Source organism: Cherax quadricarinatus, chromosome 53, assembly GCF_038502225.1.
Source record: "Cherax quadricarinatus isolate ZL_2023a chromosome 53, ASM3850222v1, whole genome shotgun sequence".
Lineage (NCBI taxonomy): Eukaryota > Metazoa > Arthropoda > Malacostraca > Decapoda > Parastacidae > Cherax > Cherax quadricarinatus.
In genome coordinates, this window is record NC_091344.1 from 27,433,554 (window position 1) to 27,455,135 (window position 21,582).

Sequence of the window (21,582 nt, forward strand, 5' to 3'; positions counted from 1 at the left end):
TTGTATTGATAAAGCCACTGGATGGCGAAACGTCTACAATAAAGATACCCAGATGTTGCACATGTGTCTTAATCTCATCTTGTCGGTATTATATACCATTCGTACACTTCCCAAGAGTTGTACATGTCTAATTTATCAACATGTCGGTTCTGTGAACCATTCATCTACAACTTACGTCTCTATAATCTAGGAACCACAATAACACGATTGCAAAGAAACCACAGTATGGGTGACTCTTAATACACCAGGCCAGTGCGCTAGTCACTTGGCCAGCTGGCTACGACCTAGCTGGATGAATCTGCTGGCCGAGTGGCTTACACACTGGCCTAGAGTTTTAGCACTCAACATTTATGGGTTGAAACCCCACGCGTTCCGTGGTCTCTTAGCTATTGTTTGGTCGCAAGGGGTTCTTCCTCGTCCATTGAAAACTGACAGCGTCCTACCCTTTCATAAGCCAGGTATTTCGGGCCATGATGTATCTGCCTATCAACTCACTGCTCTTACTAGTGCAGTTTGGAAGTTTTTATAACGTCTGGTAAATAAACATTTGTGGTATTTGGAGAAAGTTGATTGTCTTTCTGTTTATCAGTTTGGCATTTGTAGGTGCCAATCCACAATCTAGTGGCTAACGCGACGGGCTGGAGTTTTGAGACTCTATGACCGCGGGTTCAATCCCGGCCGGGGGTATGGTTTAAACACTTGGCTATTACTGACTTTTTTTTTTTTGATCTCGCAAAAACGTAAGACACTACCTGGTCTTATAACATCTTGGCCCAAGCACATTAGTTCTTCGAGACTACGTGCCGTTTTACCTTAAGAATTTCTTGACAGAGAGACATTTCTGTGATGAACATCAAAATGGTATACAATACCGACAGGTTGTTAGGTAAGACACATATGCAACAGTTAGACATCTTTATTCCGAAACGTTTCGCCTACACAGTTCCTGACTATGGAACTGAACTTCTCCAGGCCGAGGGACTGACAACCTCAAATTCTACGACTTTAAGGGTGATGGACTGATTACATCGTCTTCACATCTCTACTGCTCCTGCCTACTTTCTGTATTCGACTGAAGAAGCCTACTGTGTAGGCGAAACGTTTCGGAATAAAGATGTCTAACTGTTGCATATGTGTCTTACCAGACATTTCTGTGTCTAGGTTAATAATATGATTTATTCCTGACTTTGTCCAAGCTGAAGGTGTCCCTCAGGGTTGTCTTCTTATTGCCACTATTTTTCTACTTGATATCAATGACTCTGCTTCTGTTCTCCCGTATTTGGCCACTACTCATTGTGGTTTTTCTATCCCTTAAACACAACAGATTACTTTTACAAGATGCTCCCTAATATCGCGTTATACCTTTTAGGTAAAAGGACACGTGCACAAATAATGCCACATTTTATTGTGTCAACGTTTCACTCTCCAGGAGCTTTGATAAACCGCTACAAACAATACAGGAACTCGCAAGATAGGTGACATGTTGCAACAGTTAAGTTGTCTAACTGTTGGACATGTCTCATTCATCAACTTGTCGGTATTTTGTTCCATTTTCAACATATGGAAATTATACACAAGGTGGAATGTGTATATTGTATGTAATTTCTTGGTTTAGCTTTAAATATTTAGATAACAGATAAAAATCAACTTCATACTGCAATATTAAATAATTTTAAGTATCCCCGAAGGTGAACCTTTAATTGATTGCCATAATTTTTCTTCAAACTTTTCTCTTTTCTTTCGCTCATAATTCAATAAGGTCTTATGTGATCGGCATCAGAATAATGCATTGCTTGTGAACGGTAATTTGGGCCAAATTATTGAAACACTTAGCAAGTGCAGGTGACCTGTGACCAAAGTTAATGAACTCTTTCCCATGATTCTGCAATGGCTCACATAACTTCAACAACTTTCAGTGGGATAAATACAGAAGTTAAAAATGTTGATGACAGAAGTGACGGAAATTCATGGTGCAAATTTTACTGTTTTATTTGTAGTGACACTTTCAGTTAAATCTTGTTAAATAAGTAGCAGTTAACTTCAGAACAAATTCAATATTAATCACTGACGTTCATTATGGCTTGGATAATACTCGCTATATTTTGTTTGTTGGTAAACTTGTCAGTGTAGTAAAAGAGTGAAAAATCCTGAAATCATTGTACTTCACATCATGACTGGTGAACACCTCTTCTGACTGGCTTCAAATGTTCAAAATTGATGTGCTCTTCTGAACACAAGATTCGCGCTGTTTCTAGGTAGCATAAGTTAAAATTTACCAATTCTGATGCTGCACTATATTAAGAAGATAAAACCCATAAGCTTATTCTAAGTTGGTACAAATTTTGAATTTGACATAAACTGCTAAAAAAATTATAATCGCTGGAATCAGATAAATTACTGGAGAATGTCTTCTCTGATCAGTTTCAAACTTTTAACTTTGGTGATATTTATTATAAGATAATTTTGGTAAAGATTTTGATTTGCTTGTGCCAATTTTCCCCCCAAAATTGAACAACTTGATTTAATTTAATTTTCTTTTAAAATATAAATATTTTTTTTTTCTTACAGGATTTTTTTTTTATATTTTATTTAAAAGAACACAGTACAAGATATAAATAAATAAAAGAACACAATAATTAACGGGGCATTTGATGAACTGGAACGAGGCACAACTCGTTCTCACCGAACCAGACCTCAGACGCCGACGGTGCCTAGAAGCCTCACTAATCACCGTCACCGACACTATAGAACGCAACACTGGAAACTACAAAATTTCAAAAACATTGGCATACATGATACTTAAGCAGCACCAACCCAACAACACAGGAGTCACATGATTTCATCGTCTACTGGTCCTCATCATAGGCAGAGGTTGTTTTGATAAGGACCTGCCTCGCATGGGCCAGTAGGCCTTCTACAGTGTTCCTCCATTCTTATGTTCTTATGACTTTCCTCAGGTCACGTGCGTCACATCTCACTCTCCGCCTATATATATAATGTCTTTCTACCTCTGTATGTTAGAAGTGATCAAGGTCCCAGGACCGAAACGTTTTCTAATAAATATGTTAGTGTTTGCTTACGTGTCTTTCTAAACCAACAATGACCTACCATCAACCCCATAGCATACCCTATTATTAAAGGATATACCATCACCGAACAATGAAAAGAACAGGATAAAACCTGCTCAGAAAATACATTAACAAAGTTTAAACCTACAATTCATGCCTGTTATACAGTACAATAAGACCCCCTTGCACAAAGTACACAGATATGATACAGCGTATGAAGGATAAAATTATACATTACAATAATTAAACAAAAGACAAACCTAACCCTACAATAAAATTGCAAAGACATACCACAGGGATCAGTCTTGGGCCCGTTGTTATTTATAATATATATCAATGATCTTGATGAGGGAATTACTAGTGATATGAGCAAATTCGCCGATGACACAAAGATAGGTAGGATAATTGATTCAAACGTAGATGTTATGGAACTACAGGAGGATTTAAACAAACTCTATTCTTGGTCAGAAAAGTGGCAGATGCAGTTCAATGTAGATAAATGCAAGGTTCTGAAGCTTGGGAGTGCCCATAACCCTAGTACTTATAAGTTAAATGATGCAGAACTTTGTTATACAGATTGCGAAAAGGACTTGGGGGTTATGGTGAGCAGCAACCTTAAACCAAGACAGCAATGCCTAAGCGTACGTAATAAGGCAATATGTAAAGTAAAACGACACAATTGCAACTAATGTGACATTTATTGTAGCAACGTTTCGCTCTCCAGGAGCTTGATAAAGCTCCTGGAGAACGAAACGTTGCTACAATAAATGTCACATTAGTTGCACTTGTGTCCTTTTACTTTACATATTGTCGGTAATTCTACCAACTTTATTGTAATAAGGCAAATAGATTACTGGGATTTATATCAAGAAGTGTAAGCAACAGAAGTCCAGAGGTCATACTGCAGCTTTATACATCATTAGTAAGGCCTCACCTAGATTATGCAGCTCAGTTCTGGTCTCCATATTACAGAATGGACATAAATTCGTTAGAAAACATTCAGCGTAGGATAACTAAAGTAATACGTAGCATTAGAAATCTTCCTTATGAAGAAAGATTGAAGACTCTTAAGTTACATTCACTTGTTAGACGAAGAATGAGGGGAGACCTGATCGAAGTGTATAAGTGGAAGATAGGTATAAATAAAGGGGATATTAACAAGGTCTTGAGGATATCTCTCCAAGAGAACCCGCAGTAATGGATTTAAATTAGATAAGTTTAGATTTAGAAAGGACATAGGAAAGTATTGGTTTGGAAATAGGGTAGTAGATGAGTGGAACAGTCTACCTAGTTGGGTTATTGAGGCTAGGACTTTGGGTAGTTTCAAATTTAGGTTGGATAAGTACATGAGTGGGAGGGGTTGGATTTGAGTGGGACTTTCACATCAGAGCTTATTTCTTGGGTGGCATTGAAAATTGGGTTGGGCAAATGTTTGTTAGAACATAAGAACATAAGAAAGGAGGAACACTGCAGCAGGCCTGTTGGCCCATACTAGGCAGGTCCTTTACAATTCATCCCACTAACAAACATTTGACCAACCCAATTTTCAATGCTACCCAAGAAATAAGCTCTGATGTGCAAGTCCCACTCAAATCCAACCCCTCCCACTCATGTGTTTATCCAACCTAAATTTGAAACTACCCAAAGTCCTAGCCTCAATAACCCAACTAGGTAGACTGTTCCACTCATCTACTACCCTATTTCCAAACCAATACTTTCCTATGTCCTTTCTAAATCTAAACTTATCTAATTTAAATCCATTACTGCGGGTTCTCTCTTGGAGAGATATCCTCAAGACCTTGTTAATATCCCCTTTATTTATACCTATCTTCCACTTATACACTTCGATCAGGTCTCCCCTCATTCTTCGTCTAACAAGTGAATGTAACTTAAGAGTCTTCAATCTTTCTTCATAAGGAAGATTTCTAATGCTATGTATTAATTTAGTCATCCTACGCTGAATGTTTTCTAACGAATTTATGTCCATTCTGTAATATGGAGACCAGAATTGAGCTGCATAATCTAGGTGAGGCCTTACTAATGATGTATAAAGCTGCAGTATGACCTCTGGACTTCTGTTGCTTACACTTCTTGATATAAGTCCCAGTAATCTATTTGCCTTATTACGTACGCTTAGGCATTGCTGTCTTGGTTTAAGGTTGCTGCTTAGCATAACCCCCAAGTCCTTTTCGCAATCTGTATGGCTAAGTACTACATTATTTAACTTATAAGTGCTAGGGTTATGGACACTCCCGAGCTTCAGAACCTTGCATTTATCTACATTGAACTGCATCTGCCACTTTTCTGACCAAGAGTAGAGTTTGTCTAAATCCTCCTGAAGTTCCCTAACATCTACGTTTGAATCAATTATCCTACCTATCTTCGTGTCATCGGCGAATTTGCTCATATCACTAGTAATTCCTTCATCAAGATCATTGATATATATTATAAACAACAACGGGCCCAAGACTGATCCCTGTGGAACGCCACTAGTTACTGATCCCCACTCGGATTTAACCCCATTTATGGACACACTCTGCTTCCTGTCTGTGAGCCATGATTCGATCCACGAGAGCACCCTTCCCCCAATGCCATGAGCTGCTACTTTCTTCAACAGTCTTTGGTGCGGAACTCTATCAAATGCCTTACTAAAATCTAAGTAAACAATATCAAATTCTTTATCGTGGTCAACAGCCTCAAAAGCTTTACTGAAGAAAGTTAATAAATTAGTTAGACAAGACCGGCCTCTTGTGAATCCATGCTGAGTATCCTTAATCAAGCTATGCTTATCGAGATGGCTTCTTATAATCTCAGCTATAATTGACTCTAGTAATTTGCCTACAATTGAGGTCAGGCTTATTGGGCGGTAATTTGACGGTAACGACTTGTCCCCTGTTTTAAAAATAGGAATTACATCATTAGCCATCTTCCACATATCAGACACTACACCTGTTTGAAGAGATAAATTAAAAATATTAGTTAATGGTTCACAGAGTTCCATTTTGCATTCCTTAAGAACCCTTGAAAAAACCTCATCAGGACCCGGTGACTTATTTTGCTTCAGTCGGTCTATCTGCTTCACAACCATTTCACTAGTGACTGTGATGTTACATAATTTATCTTCTTCTGATCCGCTATAAAAATTAATTACCGGAATATTATTAGTATCTTCCTGTGTAAAAACCGAGAGAAAATAATTATTTAAAATCGAGCACATTTCATTCTCTTTGTCAGTAAGATGCCCATAGCTATTTTTAAGGGGACCTATCTTATCTCTGACTTTTGTTCTATAGACCTGGAAAAAACTTTTTGGGTTAGTTTTAGAATCCCTAGCAACTTTAATTTCATAGTCCCTTTTAGCTTTCCTTATCCCCTTTTTAATGTCCCTCTTAATGTCAATATACTGATTCATAAGATGACCCTCGCCTCTTTTGATACGCCTATAAATTCCTTTCTTATGCCCTAGTAGATATTTCAGCCTATTATTCATCCATTTTGGGTCATTTCTATTTGATCTAATTTCCTTATAAGGGATAAACAATAGATTAGTGGGATGAATTGTAAAGGACCTGCCTAGTATGGGCCAAAAGGCCTCCTGCAGTGTTCCTCCTTTCTTATGTTCTTTTGTTCTTATGCATGGGTATTATTCAAAGTGGGTCGGGCAAATGTTTTTGTCAGTGGGTTGGATTTGACATGAACTTATCAAATATGGACCAGTAGGCTTGTTGCAGTGTTCCTCCTTTTTTTATGTTCTTTCTAAACCAATTTCCAAAACTTTTTGTTTCGAGGAAGAACCTAAGATAACCTACATTTTTAAATTCTAGGTCTTATTAAGTAGCCAGAAATACCTGGACAAGGGCTTGAACTACGATTTCATTCATCCATGGCTGGGCATAAGTCTTCTGACTTCCACTGGTAGGTACCATATTAATGACTAGTGTAAATAATCATCATGCTATTCTCTAGCAAGATAATTCAAGCTTTTGAATAATTCAGGACCAGTTATAAAAATGAATATATCTCAACTGATTTAAGGAGAGAGAGAGAGAGAGAGAGAGATTGAGAGAGAGAGATTGAGAGAGAGAGATTGAGAGAGAGAGAGATTGAGAGAGAGAGAGATTGAGAGAGAGAGAGATTGAGAGAGAGAGAGATTGAGAGAGAGAGAGATTGAGAGAGAGAGAGAGATTGAGAGAGAGAGAGATTGAGAGAGAGAGAGATTGAGAGAGAGAGAGATTGAGAGAGAGAGAGATTGAGAGAGAGAGAGAGATTGAGAGAGAGAGATTGAGAGAGAGAGATTGAGAGAGAGAGAGCACTGTTATATCAACAATTCAGTTTTTGAGGCTCAATCTTTCATATCTGCTGAATAGAGTCTTCTTCACAGGCAGTCACTGGCAGACACGCAGGAAGCTACTCACTCCAGCATTCCACTTCAAGATCTTAGAAGAGTTTATCTCGGTCTTTAACAAACAAAGCAGCAAGCTGATACAAAAACTGGAGAAGAAAGCTGATGGAAATGCCTTCGACATTTATGATGACCTTGCCCTCTGTTCCCTGGACGTTATTTGTGGTAAGTTGATGATTTTGTCTTCTTAATGGACACTGTCGTGACGCACGGATATTGTGATGACGCACTTACAGATGTATAATTATACAGCTAGTAGTGGAGAAACAGGTGTAAAGTGGACATAGGAGATTCAGAAAATTATGGATATTGTTATGGCACAGCATTTCAGTTGTGGCTTGCTAGAATAAGTTGAATTTTATTTGTCATATGCTGTCTCCTGTTTGTAAACCTACAGAAAATTATGGATATTGTTATGGCACAGCATTTCAGTTGTGGCTTGCTAGAATAAGTTGAATTTTATTTGTCATATGCTGTCTCCTGTTTGTAAACCTACATTATCTATCTATTCCTGCAAAAGAAAAGCGAAGATTCATTCCCCTCTCTACCCCCTTCACACAAATAATGATGTCTTTTGTTAGGTAACACACATATGCAACAGTTAGGTATCTTTATTATGAAACGTTTCGCCTACACAGTAGGCTTCTTCAGTCAAGTACAGAAAAGATGATAGAAGCAGAAGATACTTGAAGACGATGTAATCAGTCCATCACCCTTAAAGTTTTGAGGTGGTCAGTCCCTCAGTCTGGAGAAGAGCATTGTTCCATAGTATGAAACAATATGGAGAAGAAGTGACAGGATGGAGCTTTTTATAGCGCCAAGAGGTGAGACGTAGGCCACTAGGAGAGGTAAGAACTCAGATGTTGAGAAGTCAGGTCCCTCTCAAATCCAGCCCCTCTCACTAGTGGAAGTTGTCGAAGTTGATTGCAGGTCTGTACCAAGATACCCTTGTGTTGCAGTGTCTGACAGATTGAACATTAAAATGGTATAAAATACCGACAGGTTGTTAGGTAAGACACATATGCAACAGTTAGGTATCTTTATTATGAAACGTTTCGCCTACACAGTAGGCGAAACGTTTCATAATAAAGATACCTAACTGTTGCATATGTGTCTTACCTAACAACCTGTCGGTATTTTATACCATTTTAATGTTCAATGATGTCTTTTATATTTTTTTAAAGTAGAAAAACAAGCATAACTTTAATGTGCTAACCTTTACTTTTTCAGAATTTTGTCAACCTCAGGCTCAGTTTTATTCTTTAAGACCAGAATACTGATACATATAAACTAAAAATTACCAATAATTTACTATAATTACTTTATTTTATTTTGTTAAAATAATGCATAGGTGAAAAAAAAACTTATGTTATATGTACGTAATCACGCTATTCCCATGAAAATTAAAATTTCTCCATAATGAACAGAGACACTCTGAAAGTTAAAGAAAAGAAAGTTCTCTTTATTCTTCCTAATTTATTGATTAGATGTTAACATTAAGCAGTGACTGAGATTATAAAACACAAGCAATCAAGATAGATGATCTCAGAGGTGAATGTCTTAGGCTCTTCAAAGATTTATGCCCAAAAAATAAGGAAAGGAAGTAATCTTATGCTTCAAGAAATGAATATTCAAATTCAAATTCAAATTCAAAAGTTTATTCTCTATAAAGATTACAATGTTGAATTTACAGAATTTGGTTGTTGTGTGGTTTACATGTAGTTAAATAATGATTACAGAGTGTACCACTAGAACGCCTAGCATGGCTAGGCATTTCGGGCAGACTTAGTTTAATTTTTTATTTTAAAATATTACAAATTATGAGGTAAGTTGGTATTATGGCTAAGTGACTAAATACTAGTTTGTGAGTTTAGCAATGTGAATGCTTTTGTTTTGGCACAGTACATAGTTTCAGTATTGGAGTATCATAGGATTCATTATTTTAAGATTGAGATTAATATTTCTGTTTATGGTCAAATGGGTGAGTGAGTGTAAGTGTGAACCACCAGGTGGTATTCGTGTAGTTAGTTGATGGGGTGTATCAGGGAGATAAGATGTTTTCTAATGGTAGTTTTGAAGGTGATGAATGTGTCTGCAGTTCTAGAGTTCTCAGGTAGGGTGTTCCAGATTTTAGGGCTTTTGACATACATTGAATTTTTGTAAAGGTTTAGTCGGACACGGGGAATGTCGTAGAGATGTTTGTGTCTGGTGTTATGCCTGTGGGTTCTGTCACAACTATCAAGAAAGCGTTTTAGGTCAAGGTTGATATTGGAGTTTAAGGTCCTGTAGATGTAGATTGCACAGTAGTAAGTGTGGATGTACTGAACAGGGAGTAAGTTTAGATCTATGAAGAGTGGGGGGGTGTGTTGCCAGGGATGGGATTTAGTGATTATTCTTACTGCAGCTTTTTGTTGGGTTATTATTGGCTTTAGGTGTGTTGCTGCAGTTGATCCCCAAGCACAAATAGCATAGGTGAGGTATGGATATATAAGTGAATGGTATAGTGTGATAAGGGCAGTTTGCGGCACGTAGTATCGTATCTTGGAGAGGATCCCAACCGTTTTGGATACTTTTTTGGTTATGTGTTGGATATGGGTACTGAAATTCAGGTTGTTGTCAAGGTATAGGCCTAGGAATTTGCCCTCATTATGTCTGGTAATTAGAGTGTTGTCGATCTTAATGTTAATTTGTGCATCTCCTGCTCTGCTACCAAACATAATATAGTAGGTTTTGTCAGTGTTAAGCGTAAGTTTATTGGCTGTCATCCAAGTCGATATTTTGATCAGCTCCTCGTTAACAATGGTGTTGAGGGTGGCAAGATTAGGGTGAGAGATGACATAAGTCGTGTCGTCAGCAAAGAGAATGGGTTTCAGGTGATGGGATACGTTTGGAAGATCATTGATGTATATGAGGAAGAGCAGGGCACCAAGGACACTTCCCTGCAGAACTCCAGTATCAAGTGGCCGTGTTGTTGATGCTGTGTCTTTAATGGTGACATACTGATACCTATTAGTAAGGTAAGATTTGAAATAAGCAAGCGCATGGCCTCTTATACCGTAATGGTCAAGTTTGTGGAGTAGGATGTCGTGGTCTACTGTGTCAAAAGCTTTTCTTAGGTCAATAAAAATTCCTAGTGGATATTCCTTATTTTCCAATGCTGTGTAAAGCAGATCTAGCATTTTTATGATTGCATCATCAGTGCTTTTATTTTTCCTGAATCCAAATTGGCAGGGGTTGAGTATGTTTTGTGTTATAAATGAATATAGTCTCCTGTGCACGAGTTTCTCAAAGATTTTGGATAGCAATGGTAAGTTTGATATTGGCCTATAGTTGTTTAAGTCTGTAGGGTCACCACCTTTATGTATTGGTGTAACCCTTGCCAATTGAGTAGTTTCGGGAAGGTGCTAGTTTCTAGTGACTTGTTAAAAAGTAATGAAATAGCATGCGAAAGGATATGGGCCGCTCACTTGTATAGTAATGGTGGGACATTAGACAGATTCCCTGAGTTGTTTTTAAGCGACTTTATAATCTCGGTGACTTCCGAGGGCTCAGTTGGTGCAAGATAGAAGGAATTTGGCAAATTTCCATCTAGGTAGTCCCCGGCATGGGCATTGGTATGTGGGATTTTATTGGCGAGATTAGATCCTATGGTTGAGAAGAAGTCGTTTATCTTGTTAGCTGTGTCAGTGGGATGTAGTGGTGTTTCATTAGGTTTAGTTAGGACAATATTCTTGTTTTTTTTCTGTTTGTGGGTCCCTAGAATCTGAGAGAGTGTTTTCCAGGTCTTTTTTATATCTCCTCTAGTGTCTGTGAATCTACTGGAGTAGTATAGTTGTTTGGCTTTCTTTATTACTTTGGTGAGAACTGATGAATAGTGTTTAAGAATATCTTTGTGTATTAAGCCCTGTCTATATTGCTTTTCATATTGGTGTTTCTTGTCAATGGATTTCAGAATGGTACTGGTTAAGAAAAATGTCTGTCCAGTCATCAATACCATTGGCCTTGGAGAATTCTGTAGGCCAGTCAACAATCTCTAGGTCAGCTGTGAACTTCCTTATTGAGGCCTCGTCATGGAGTCTAAATGAGACTTTGTTGAATTCAAGTGGTGGTTTACTAATGTTTGTCAGGAGGAAGGTAGGGTAGTGGTCTGTAGTGCTATCTGTGATTATCCCTGATTTAAGGGGGACTAGTATATTGGTCCATATGTGGTCTATTATGGTTGCACTTGTCTCAGTGAGCCTGGTTGGTTTAGTTATTGTTGGTATGAGAAGTGTGTTGTTCATATTGTTGATGAAATCAGTTACAGGCTGATCATCTAGTAAGCCAAGGTTGATGTTGAAGTCTCCAGCTAAGAGAAGGTGGTGCTTATTCATTTGTCTGTTTGTTATTAGTGACTTTAATTTCTCACTGAAATTTGGGATGTTTGTGTGAGGTATCCGGTAAATGGCACCGATTGTTATAGGTGTCTTAAGGTTTTTTACAGTAAAATTAGCAAAAATGTATTCCCCATATTCATCACTAAAGCAAGTGGTGCTAATACAAGATAATTGGTTAGAGTAATAGATTGCAATACCACCTCCAACTTGGTTTGGTCTGCAGTTGTGAATTGCTGTGTATCCTGGTAGAGGGTAGATATCTATTGTGTCCTGCTTAAGCCAGGTCTCAGTAAGAATAATGCAGGAGAAGGGTGTCTTTAGTGATTCAAGGAGTGCCAGGAGGTCATCATAGTGTTTGCTTAAGGACCTGATGTTGTAGTTAAGTACTGATAGACTTTTAGCATTGTTTAGGATAGTGCTGGCTTGTGTTGCTTTGTAATAAAGGCAGTTACTTTCCAATAGGCTTTGATTGGGTGTCAGATTATGGAGGTTTAGATCAGGGTCAACGTAATCAATCATCTTCTAGGTTTAAATTATGGTTATTTATGTCCTGAGTTGTGTGTTGAGTTCTAGTGCTGATATCTGTAGTGGTGGGAAGTTTGGATAAGTATATAGCTAGAGTATTTTGGTCATATAGAGTATAGTCACTACTACACATAATGAAGTTGATGTTGTCTATGTGTTGTGCTGGAATGAACTAAAGTACAACTAGATATAAATTAGTAATATAAAAATACAAATTTAAAATAGAACAAGACTCTCACTTGTAATTGCACTAAGGTCTAATATAATGACTTTTTTGGAGTCTGTTTTGAGCTAGAATGAGCTATAGTACAACTAGATTTAATCTAATAATATAAAAATACAAATTAAAAATAGCACCAGTCTCTCACTAGTAATTGCACTATGGTCTAATATAATGAATTTGGTATTGACTATAGTACAACTGTGTTTAATCTAATAATATGAAAAAGGCACAAGACTCTCAATTGTAATTGCACTAAGGTCTTATATAAGTTGATTACAAGAATTAGAGTATAACTAGATTTAAATTGACAGGATAAAATACACAAGTTAAGGTAGTAAAAGAATAATAAAAAAAAAATGATAAAAATAAAAATGGCAATGACTTGGTTATAATATGCTAGTAAGATGGTAGACAGGATAATATAAAAGTTGTAGTTGAAAATACTAGTTTAAAAACGTATAGAATAAGATGGTCAATAAAAGAAGTTTACAGTAAGTTTGATCAATATAGTTTAAAGCAAAATTGGGCAATAATAGGGTTTTTAGAATAAAATTGGGCAATTGAGTATTTCTTAAAGTGAGGTAGAATTATTGAGGACAAATTATGGCTAGTTTATAATAAAATAAGATGGAACAGTGATGCGGTAAGTTGTAAAAAAAGGAGATAGATTCTGTAGATATTATTCAAATTAAGACTATGAGGGAGAATGGTCGTTGAATACATCAATGACAATCAAAAGTAGTTGGGGTATTAGAATTTTAGGGGGACACAAATTTATGACAATATAACACTAACTGTGGACTGTGGGTATTATCTGCACTTTACTCTGATTCTGTTAGTCCAGCCTCACTTAGGAATGTTTTAAGGTCATGTTCTGTAGAGATGAAGTATCTCTTCCCAGTGAGCTGTTTCCTAACTGCGATTTTTCCATCCCTCACAAAGCACTGGTGGATTTTTTGGGCATAGCGTAATTTTCTTAGCCGATAAAGAAGGTTTTGTCTTGTTTTAGTAAGGCAATCATTGACGTAAACATCAGTTTTCATAGAAATAGATGTTTTTAGTAGGTTGTTTCTTTGTAGGCTAGTTTGGAATTTTAACAGCACTGTTTTTTTACCTGCTTGGTAGCCCATCAGTTTGCAATCCTTTAGGTCATCACTACATATGTTAAGGCGAAGGTGGTCCTTGATGAGCTGTAGGGTGGTCTCCATGCAGGTCTCTTGGGTGACTGTGGCTGGGAGATGTTTGCTGTTAACTACAACAGCATCAGATAGCTGTTGTTGGTCATTATGGTCTTGGAAGTTGGTTATGACATTGGTAAGTCGTTTGTCCACTCTTGATCTTTCCTCTGTAATGTTGGTAGTAAGTAGGGTGACTTGGTCTTTTAGAGTGTTGATAGTGTCTAGGGACTGGGTGTGGGTGTTGCTTTGTTGTTCCAGAGTGTCTAATTTATGTTCTAGAGCAGTGATCTTGTTGAGATAATCTGCATTGCTAGCTTTTAGTTCCTGCATTTCTTGAGTTAGTTTGGTGATCGTTTGGTTCTGAATCGTAAGGAGTTTAGCTATTTCTGGGTCGGCGATCTTCTTGACATCAAATACTGGGAAGGAGTTATCTTGGACTGTGGCAGTAGCCATGTTTGTTGTTGTCTGTCGTGTGTTGCGGTGGTGCCGGTGGGTGATGAGGGTTGTGTCCTGGCTGGCAGTACCACAAGTTTTCCTCGTGTTTTTACTGCTCTCACCTTTGATGTTAGGAGTCCTTAGCTGGTTACTGGATCTTCTTTTATTGTTCTGACCCTTGTCCATTGGTTGTGGCTTCGGGTGAATAATAGGCGATGGGTGAATGTTGAGTATCACTTCAGTGGCAGCGGGGTAGGAGGTGGTAGTACGAGTCCTATTAGTTGGTAATTTGTGAACTTTTGGGTGGTTTCTGCAGTTGATTTATATCATTCTGGGTATCCACACATGTTAGTGTTATGTGGGTCTTGATTGGGTCATCACTGGGCTGCTGGGAACCTCAGGTAGAAGTAAAAATAGAGGACAAGGTTCCTGTTGCCGCTGCCGCTGCTGGTAAGGAGGGAGGCCGAGCGACAACATGAAAATGACATAGGAGCGAAAGCCAAGTCTGACCCAAAGCTTTTGTACAGCCACATCAGGAGAAAAACAATAGTAAAGGACCAGGTAATCAGGCTGAAGAACGAAGGTGGGGAGCTCACAAGAAATGACCGAGAATTATGTGACGAGCTCAACATGAGATTTAAAGAAGTTTTCACACTGGACCCAGAAAGAACTCCAGAAACACCTAGTGGTAGGGCATTCCATAAAGTGCTGGACACAATACACACAGCAGAGGTCAAGGTGAAGAGGCTGCTAAGCGAACTAAATACCTCAAAGGCGATGGGGCCAAATAACATCTCTCCACGGGTCGTCCTGAGAGAGGGAGCAGAGGCGCTCTGTGTACAACTAACAACAATCTTCAACACATCTATCAAAACAGGGCGACTGCCTGAGGTATGGAAGACAGCAAATGTAGTCCCAGTTTTTTAAAAAAAAAGAGACACATGCAGCATTAACTACAGATCAGTGTCACTGACATGTATAGTATGCAAAGTAATGGAGAAGATTATCAGGAGAGAGTGGTGGAGCACCTAGAAAGGAATAAGCTTTGACAATCAGCACGGATTCAAGGACAGGAACTGCTGTGTCACAAACCTCCTCGAGTTCTATGACAAGGTGACATCAGTAAGGCTGCATTTTCTTGGACTGTGAAAAGGCTTTTGACACAGTTTACTCACAAGATATTAGTGTAGAATCTGAAGGACCAGGCAGGTATAACAAGGAAAGCACTGCAGAGGATCAAAGAATACCTGACAGTATGAGGGAAAAGTTCAGCAGATAGGAGTTGCGAGCGAGTATATGGTGATGATAGTTTGATTGGCAGTCTGCTTGTTAAGGTAGGGTCAGTATCTAGGTCCCGATATCCCCCCCTCCCCTTTTCTCCACCCGGAAAAGTGGCGTGTGGGGCTCCGACCAAATGGATAATCACTTGAATCACAGCTCCCAGCACAACTGTAAGTAAAAGCCTCTACTCCTGTTCTAGTTAATATGTTGGTTAAACGCTTCACTTTTAACCAGTTCTAAAACTTAGTTCATTCTGCCTTGATTTCCATGATGAGTTTTTGCATCACCAAATTTTTTAACCGCCTTGCACTTATGATGGAGAGTGATTTTTCAAGCAGTGGGTAACCTTTGTCTCTTTCTATGTTGGAATGACAGCTCGGGTCATCTGGCAACCAAAGAAAACGTGTTGAAGGAGACAGACTTTACACAAGTCATGTGACGTCACTTTTTGATCTACCTAATAGGTTTGAAAATACCGCTACCCTCTGTGAATGGCCTGTTGACACCTGGGCTACCAGGTTAGGTATGTTATTTTCCAGTACAGCTTTGAATATTTATGCAACTTTGTCGCAGGATATATGTAATTATTGCCTACTTAAGAAGGCAATCCTTAAAGCATACCAAAAGACCACAAATTCTTATAGGAAAGATTTCAGGTATGCCACCTTACAGCATGGCCAGAACTTTCAGCAGTTACAGGTAACACTCTTTCGTTTGTTCGACTTTTGGATAGAGAGTTCAGGAATTGATCACAGTTATGAATCTCTTAGAGACTTCATGGTTGCTGACCAGTTCCTGACAGCTCTTCCTCACCAGATACGAACATTCATTAGAGAACGTAAACTGATTAAAGCTGAGGAAGTTGCTGAGGCCGCTGACTTGTATGCTGAGGCTCACAATTCCTAAAGACCTAAAGGGATCGATCCCTAAGGGCAATGGTTCACCTGAACCAAAGGATAAGAAGCCTACAGTAGAGAAAAGTCACCAGCTATTATACCAACTTGTAATCGGTGTGGTGGTATCGGACATAAACGTCCAGGTTGTCCTTCCAAGAAAATAGAGAAAGTTGGCAGATGTTTTGTTGACGGTAATAACCAAGCACCCTTGTGTTCAGGAACAGTTAATGGTATAAAAGTCTCAGACATTACGTGACACTGGATGTACGTGCATCGTAATTTCAGACAAACTGTTCCCTAACTTTAAAACCTCTCGTGTGTCCTCTATTCTTTCAGATTACTTGGGTCATGAAAATACTTTCCCTACAATACGTTGTTACTTGAAAACTAAATGGTTCACAGGTTGGACTAATGCGGTACTAGCCCCAATTACTACTTGTTCTATAATAGTGGGTAACGTTAAAGGTGCTATTCTTCCTTTCATCACCGCTCGTGGACCTCAGTTTTACAGCTCCTCTTACTTGCAAGTTAAATAAGTCCCTTAACAATTCCACACCGGAAGCTGCATTCTCCTACGGTACATATGGAGTTAGGAAGAGATGATACTGCTCTAGATAGTGAGGTAGCAGGATCACCTGTTCACTCGTCAGGTGAAAGTAAGGGTATTGCCTCCGGCACTCTCAATGTCTTGACTAGGGCTCAGACCAAAGCCCAGACTTCTCCTACCTCCTCTTCTCCCACCGTAAGTCCTTTCATTTTCCCAGATTATATGTCCAAGGATGACTTTGGCAATATACAGCGCGATTGCCCTTCACTTCGGGATTGTCATAATCAAGCTTTTAACAACAAAGTTATCCACGGGAGATACGTATCACATAAGTTTGAATATATTAATGATATCTTATATAAATCTGTATTTAAATCTCATTCTTCAGTGACAGATTATTCCCTCCTTGTTGTTCCTAAACCATGTCGAGAGACTGTTCTTCAAATGGCTCATGATGTGGCCAGTGACACTTGGCCCATCGTAAGACGTGGCATAAACTCAAGCACACTTATTTTTGGCCAAGCATGTACTTACAGGTTACAAAGAAGTATAGTTCTTGCAATAGGTGTCAGGTGTTTACTGCACAAAATACACACACTCCAAGTTCCTGTATATTTATTAAATCTAAAACTTCTTCCTGCAGCAACGAGATTGTTCCCCATAGAAAAGGAATGTTTGGCCCTTGTGTGGGGTATCTCCAAACTTAAATTTTATTTACTGGGTAAGGAATTCATTTTAGAGACAGATCACAAACCTTTGATATACCTAGAACCTTTTAAGGGAACCAACAGTCGCCTCTTGAGGTGGACATTGGCACTCCAGGCTTTTAAGTTTCATATTGTGTATATCAATGGTTCATCCAATTATTTCTCTGACTGGTTAAGTCGTGACAGTCAGTAGAAGATTTGTTGCCTTACACGACTTTCCCAGTTTAGAACTTTTTCCTCGCCTATTCTTCTTATACTCCTTCAATATAAGTCTTGGTATGGGGGAGTGTAAGGGAAAAGTTCAACAGATAGGAGTAGCGAGCGAGTATATGGTGACGATAGTTTGATTGGCAGTCTGCTTGTTAATGTAGGGTCAGTGTCTAGGTCCCGCTATCCCCCCCCTCTTCTCCACCCAGAAAAGTGATGTGTGGGGTTCCGACCAAATGGATAATCACTTGACTCACAGCTCCCAGCACAACTGTAAGTAAAAGCCTCTGCTCCTATTCTAGATAATATGTTGGTTAAAAGCTTCACTTTTAACCAGTTCTAAAACTTAGTTCATTCTGCCTTGATTTCCATGATGAGTTTTTACATCACTAAATTTTTTAACCACCTTGCACTTATGATGGAAAGTGATTTTTCAAGCAGTGGGTAACCTTTGTCTTTTTCTGGCTTGGGATCCTCTTTTTAGCCTTCGTGATTTCTCCCACAGGCGCGCTAGTTCCTAGGTAGGGGAAAGGACACCGGGGTCCATCCCATTCCGTTGAGGTTTCTTGGCGGTGGCGTAGTTTGCCGTGGAATCTGGATTGCCTAGGGATGTCCCGATCCCTCTCCGGTATCCCGGAGTAGCTTTGGGTGTCTTTTGGGCGACGGGTGTATCTCTGGAAGCCACCTTTCGGATTCCGGGGGTGGTGGCTGAAGGAGGTATGCTTTGTGGCGGATATCCGGCCGCCCTCTCTTTTGTCCACCGAGGTAGCTCGGCAGATGTGAGGTTGCTATCCCAGATTGCTGGTTTACTGGCATGAAGGGTAGGGTATGGCACGGGTTCCATGCTGCATCTGCGCTACTAGCGGTGTCGAGTCCTCTTGGGCGCGGAGGGAGATTTCTGGCCCTTTCATTCCTCCTAGGAACTATCCCTCCCCGGTCCCCCCCTTTTTTTTTCTTTTTTTTATTTTTATTTTCTTTTCTTTCTTTTTTTTTCTTAAAAACAAAAAGAAAGAAGTAACCTAACCATGGCAGCCCTAGTCCATGAACCTGGTACCCCCGGGCCCCTTCTTGATACCGCACCCCGTTCTGACCCCGCCTCATCTTTGGACCACTCTTCAGACATTCCTCATGCCTCTGTACCTATTGCCGGTGCTGTTTCCTCACCCGCTTCAGGTACTGAGGCCTCGACTGACTCCTTCGATTTATCAGACCTTCGCTCTCCTCTGACTATGCTTCCGGCCTCTCCCTCTACGGTGCGGCAATTTTCAAATCGCCGACCCGTTCCACGTCGGACCAACTCTGGTCCCACGCCTAAACGTCAACGACAATTACCTGCTGATGATACTTCTCCACCTTCACCTTCTCGTTCTTCTCAGAAACGATCGACACGTCCTTCACTACCTTTCCACGCTCAGTTTCAGACTGAACAGTGGACTAAATTCTTCACTTTACGACCAACTTCCTCTACTGCCTATCTTTCTGACCATAGTATTGGCAAGGCACTCCTACGCCATGTTGGTAAAGATATTTCTTTTCATGCTCTTAAGAGCGGTACGCGCATCATTACCGTACAGAATGCTACCCAGGCTCGTGAGCTCTCTCGTCGTTCCCATATAGATACTGTTCCTGTCACCCTTGAAAAACATCATTCCCTCAATTCTTGTAGTGGTACCGTTATTCTGCCCCATACCATAGTTCAACAAAATTTCCAGACATGTGGCACCGACATTCTAGAACAGCTGGAACTCCAAGATCTCCCAATCCTCAAGGTAGACACTTACGTTCTTCCTGCCCGTGGGCGGAGACGATACCCTAGCAATGTGGCTCGTTTAACTTTTGACAGCCGAGAACTCCCATCCTCCGTTTATATAGCAGGACATCGGTTACAAGTTCGAAAGGTGATCCCTACACCACAACAGTGTAGAAATTGCTGGCGATTTAGCCATCCAGCGAAATATTGCAGATCTATCGCCGAATGCCCAGTCTGTGGTGCCGATGACCATTCTAATACGTCTTGCAAACGATCTCCCTCTTGCCTTAACTGTCATGAGGCTCACCCTTCGTACTCTCGCCGTTGTCAGGTCTATTTAAACGAGCGGGAAATCCGTTACCTCAAAGAGACAGAAGGTCTCCCTTATGCCATGGCAGTTTCTCATCTCCGCCTCCAAGGGAGACTCCTACGTGTTTCTTATTCCCGTGTTTCAAAACGTCCCCCCACTTCTGGTATCCCATCTTCTACACCCACCTCTGTGGTTACCTCTCCCATAATCACTCCTGTATCTAATCCTTTTGCTGTCCTCGGCTCAGACGTCCCTACTTCAACGCCTCAGTCTAATCTCGCTTCTTCGAGTTCTCTCTTACAAGCCTCAGTATCGACGAGACCTCGTACGACACCTCTTCCCAATCGTCCCTCTACTTCTCAAAAGTCAAAAAAAGGTCCGGTAACACCTCCTACCCATCTTCCACCTCCTCATTTTACCCTCCCTGTCTCTGTCCCTAGTTCTTCCCCTCTCACTGGCTCAGTTACAAGTGCAGAGGTTCACCCTCCTCCTCGTAATGTACCTTCCTCCCCTGTTCCCTCCCAAGTTTCTTCCTCTTCTGCCACCTCCCAGGTTCCTGTCTCTTCTGTCCCCTGCCACGCTTCTCCAGTTCCCTCCACCCTTTCGCCCCCCCCCTACCTTGGTACAGTCCAATACAGTTCCAATCTTTACTCATCCTCCCCCTACCATTCCCAATATTGTCTCCCATACGACATCTCTGAATTCCGAAACACTTGAAGCAATCTCTGAATATATTGCAGAGACCAAACCATCAATGGACACTGATCCACCTTCCGCTCTTTCTCTCTCCTCTGCTCCATCTGCGCAACTCCTTTCTTCACAGCGCACCGTTCCTTCGCTGCTTGAACATTTTCCACTGCCTCCGCATGTGGACTTTTCTAACCCTTCTAGTCCGTAGGAACCCTTACCTGCGGATTTCAAGTATCTTTATCATTGCCAATCATGGCCTTTTTACAGTGGAATATACGCGGCCTCAGGGGTAATCGGGGTGAGCTTCAGATGTTACTCTCCCATTTTGCCCCTGTTGGTGTTTGCTTACAGGAACCAAAATTACACTCTGCTGTTATTTCTCACATCTCAGGCTATAATTTATTGTATTCTTCAGATCCTTTTCCTGATGGGACCTTTAATGAAAGTGCCCTTCTTCTCCGCACTGATATTCCGTACCATCAGCTATTTATTCATACTTCGCTGCATTACACAGCAGCCCGTATCCACTTACATAGGTGGTATACGCTCTGTTCTTTATATCTCTCTCCTTCTCGGGCATTATCTATTCCGGATTTTGCCTTCCTTGTTTCGTCATTACCGCCACCGATTCTGTTACTTGGTGATTTTAATGCCCACCATTTCCTCTGGGGAGGGTCTCACTGTGATTCCCGTGGAATTCAGTTAGAGGCTTTTCTTGCCACCCACCCCCTCCATGTTTTAAATACAGGTACTCACACCCATTTTGATCCTCGGACTCATACTCTCTCTTGCATCGATCTCTCAGTTTGCTCTTCCTCCGCCGCATTAGACTTTACTTGGTCTGTTCTCCCAGACTTACATGACAGTGATCATTTCCCAATCATTCTTACTTCCCCTTCATATTCGCCACCTCTTCGCACCCCACGCTGGCAATTTAATCGGTTAAATTGGAACCTTTACTCACACCTGACTGTTTTTAAAGAGGTT

The 21,582-nt window shown here is 40.1% G+C and overlaps 1 protein-coding gene across 1 annotated transcript in view; it reads left to right on the plus strand.

Moving 5' to 3' along the window:
* Positions 1 to 21,582, plus strand: part of LOC128705522 (cytochrome P450 4C1-like) — a gene marked incomplete at its 5' end in the record, with an annotated part of 195,074 nt that overhangs the window by 6,134 nt on the left and 167,358 nt on the right. The window contains 2 exon segments of the mRNA XM_070096505.1: positions 6,893 to 6,983; positions 7,450 to 7,635. Of these exon segments, the coding sequence (XP_069952606.1) occupies positions 6,893 to 6,983; positions 7,450 to 7,635 (277 nt within the window).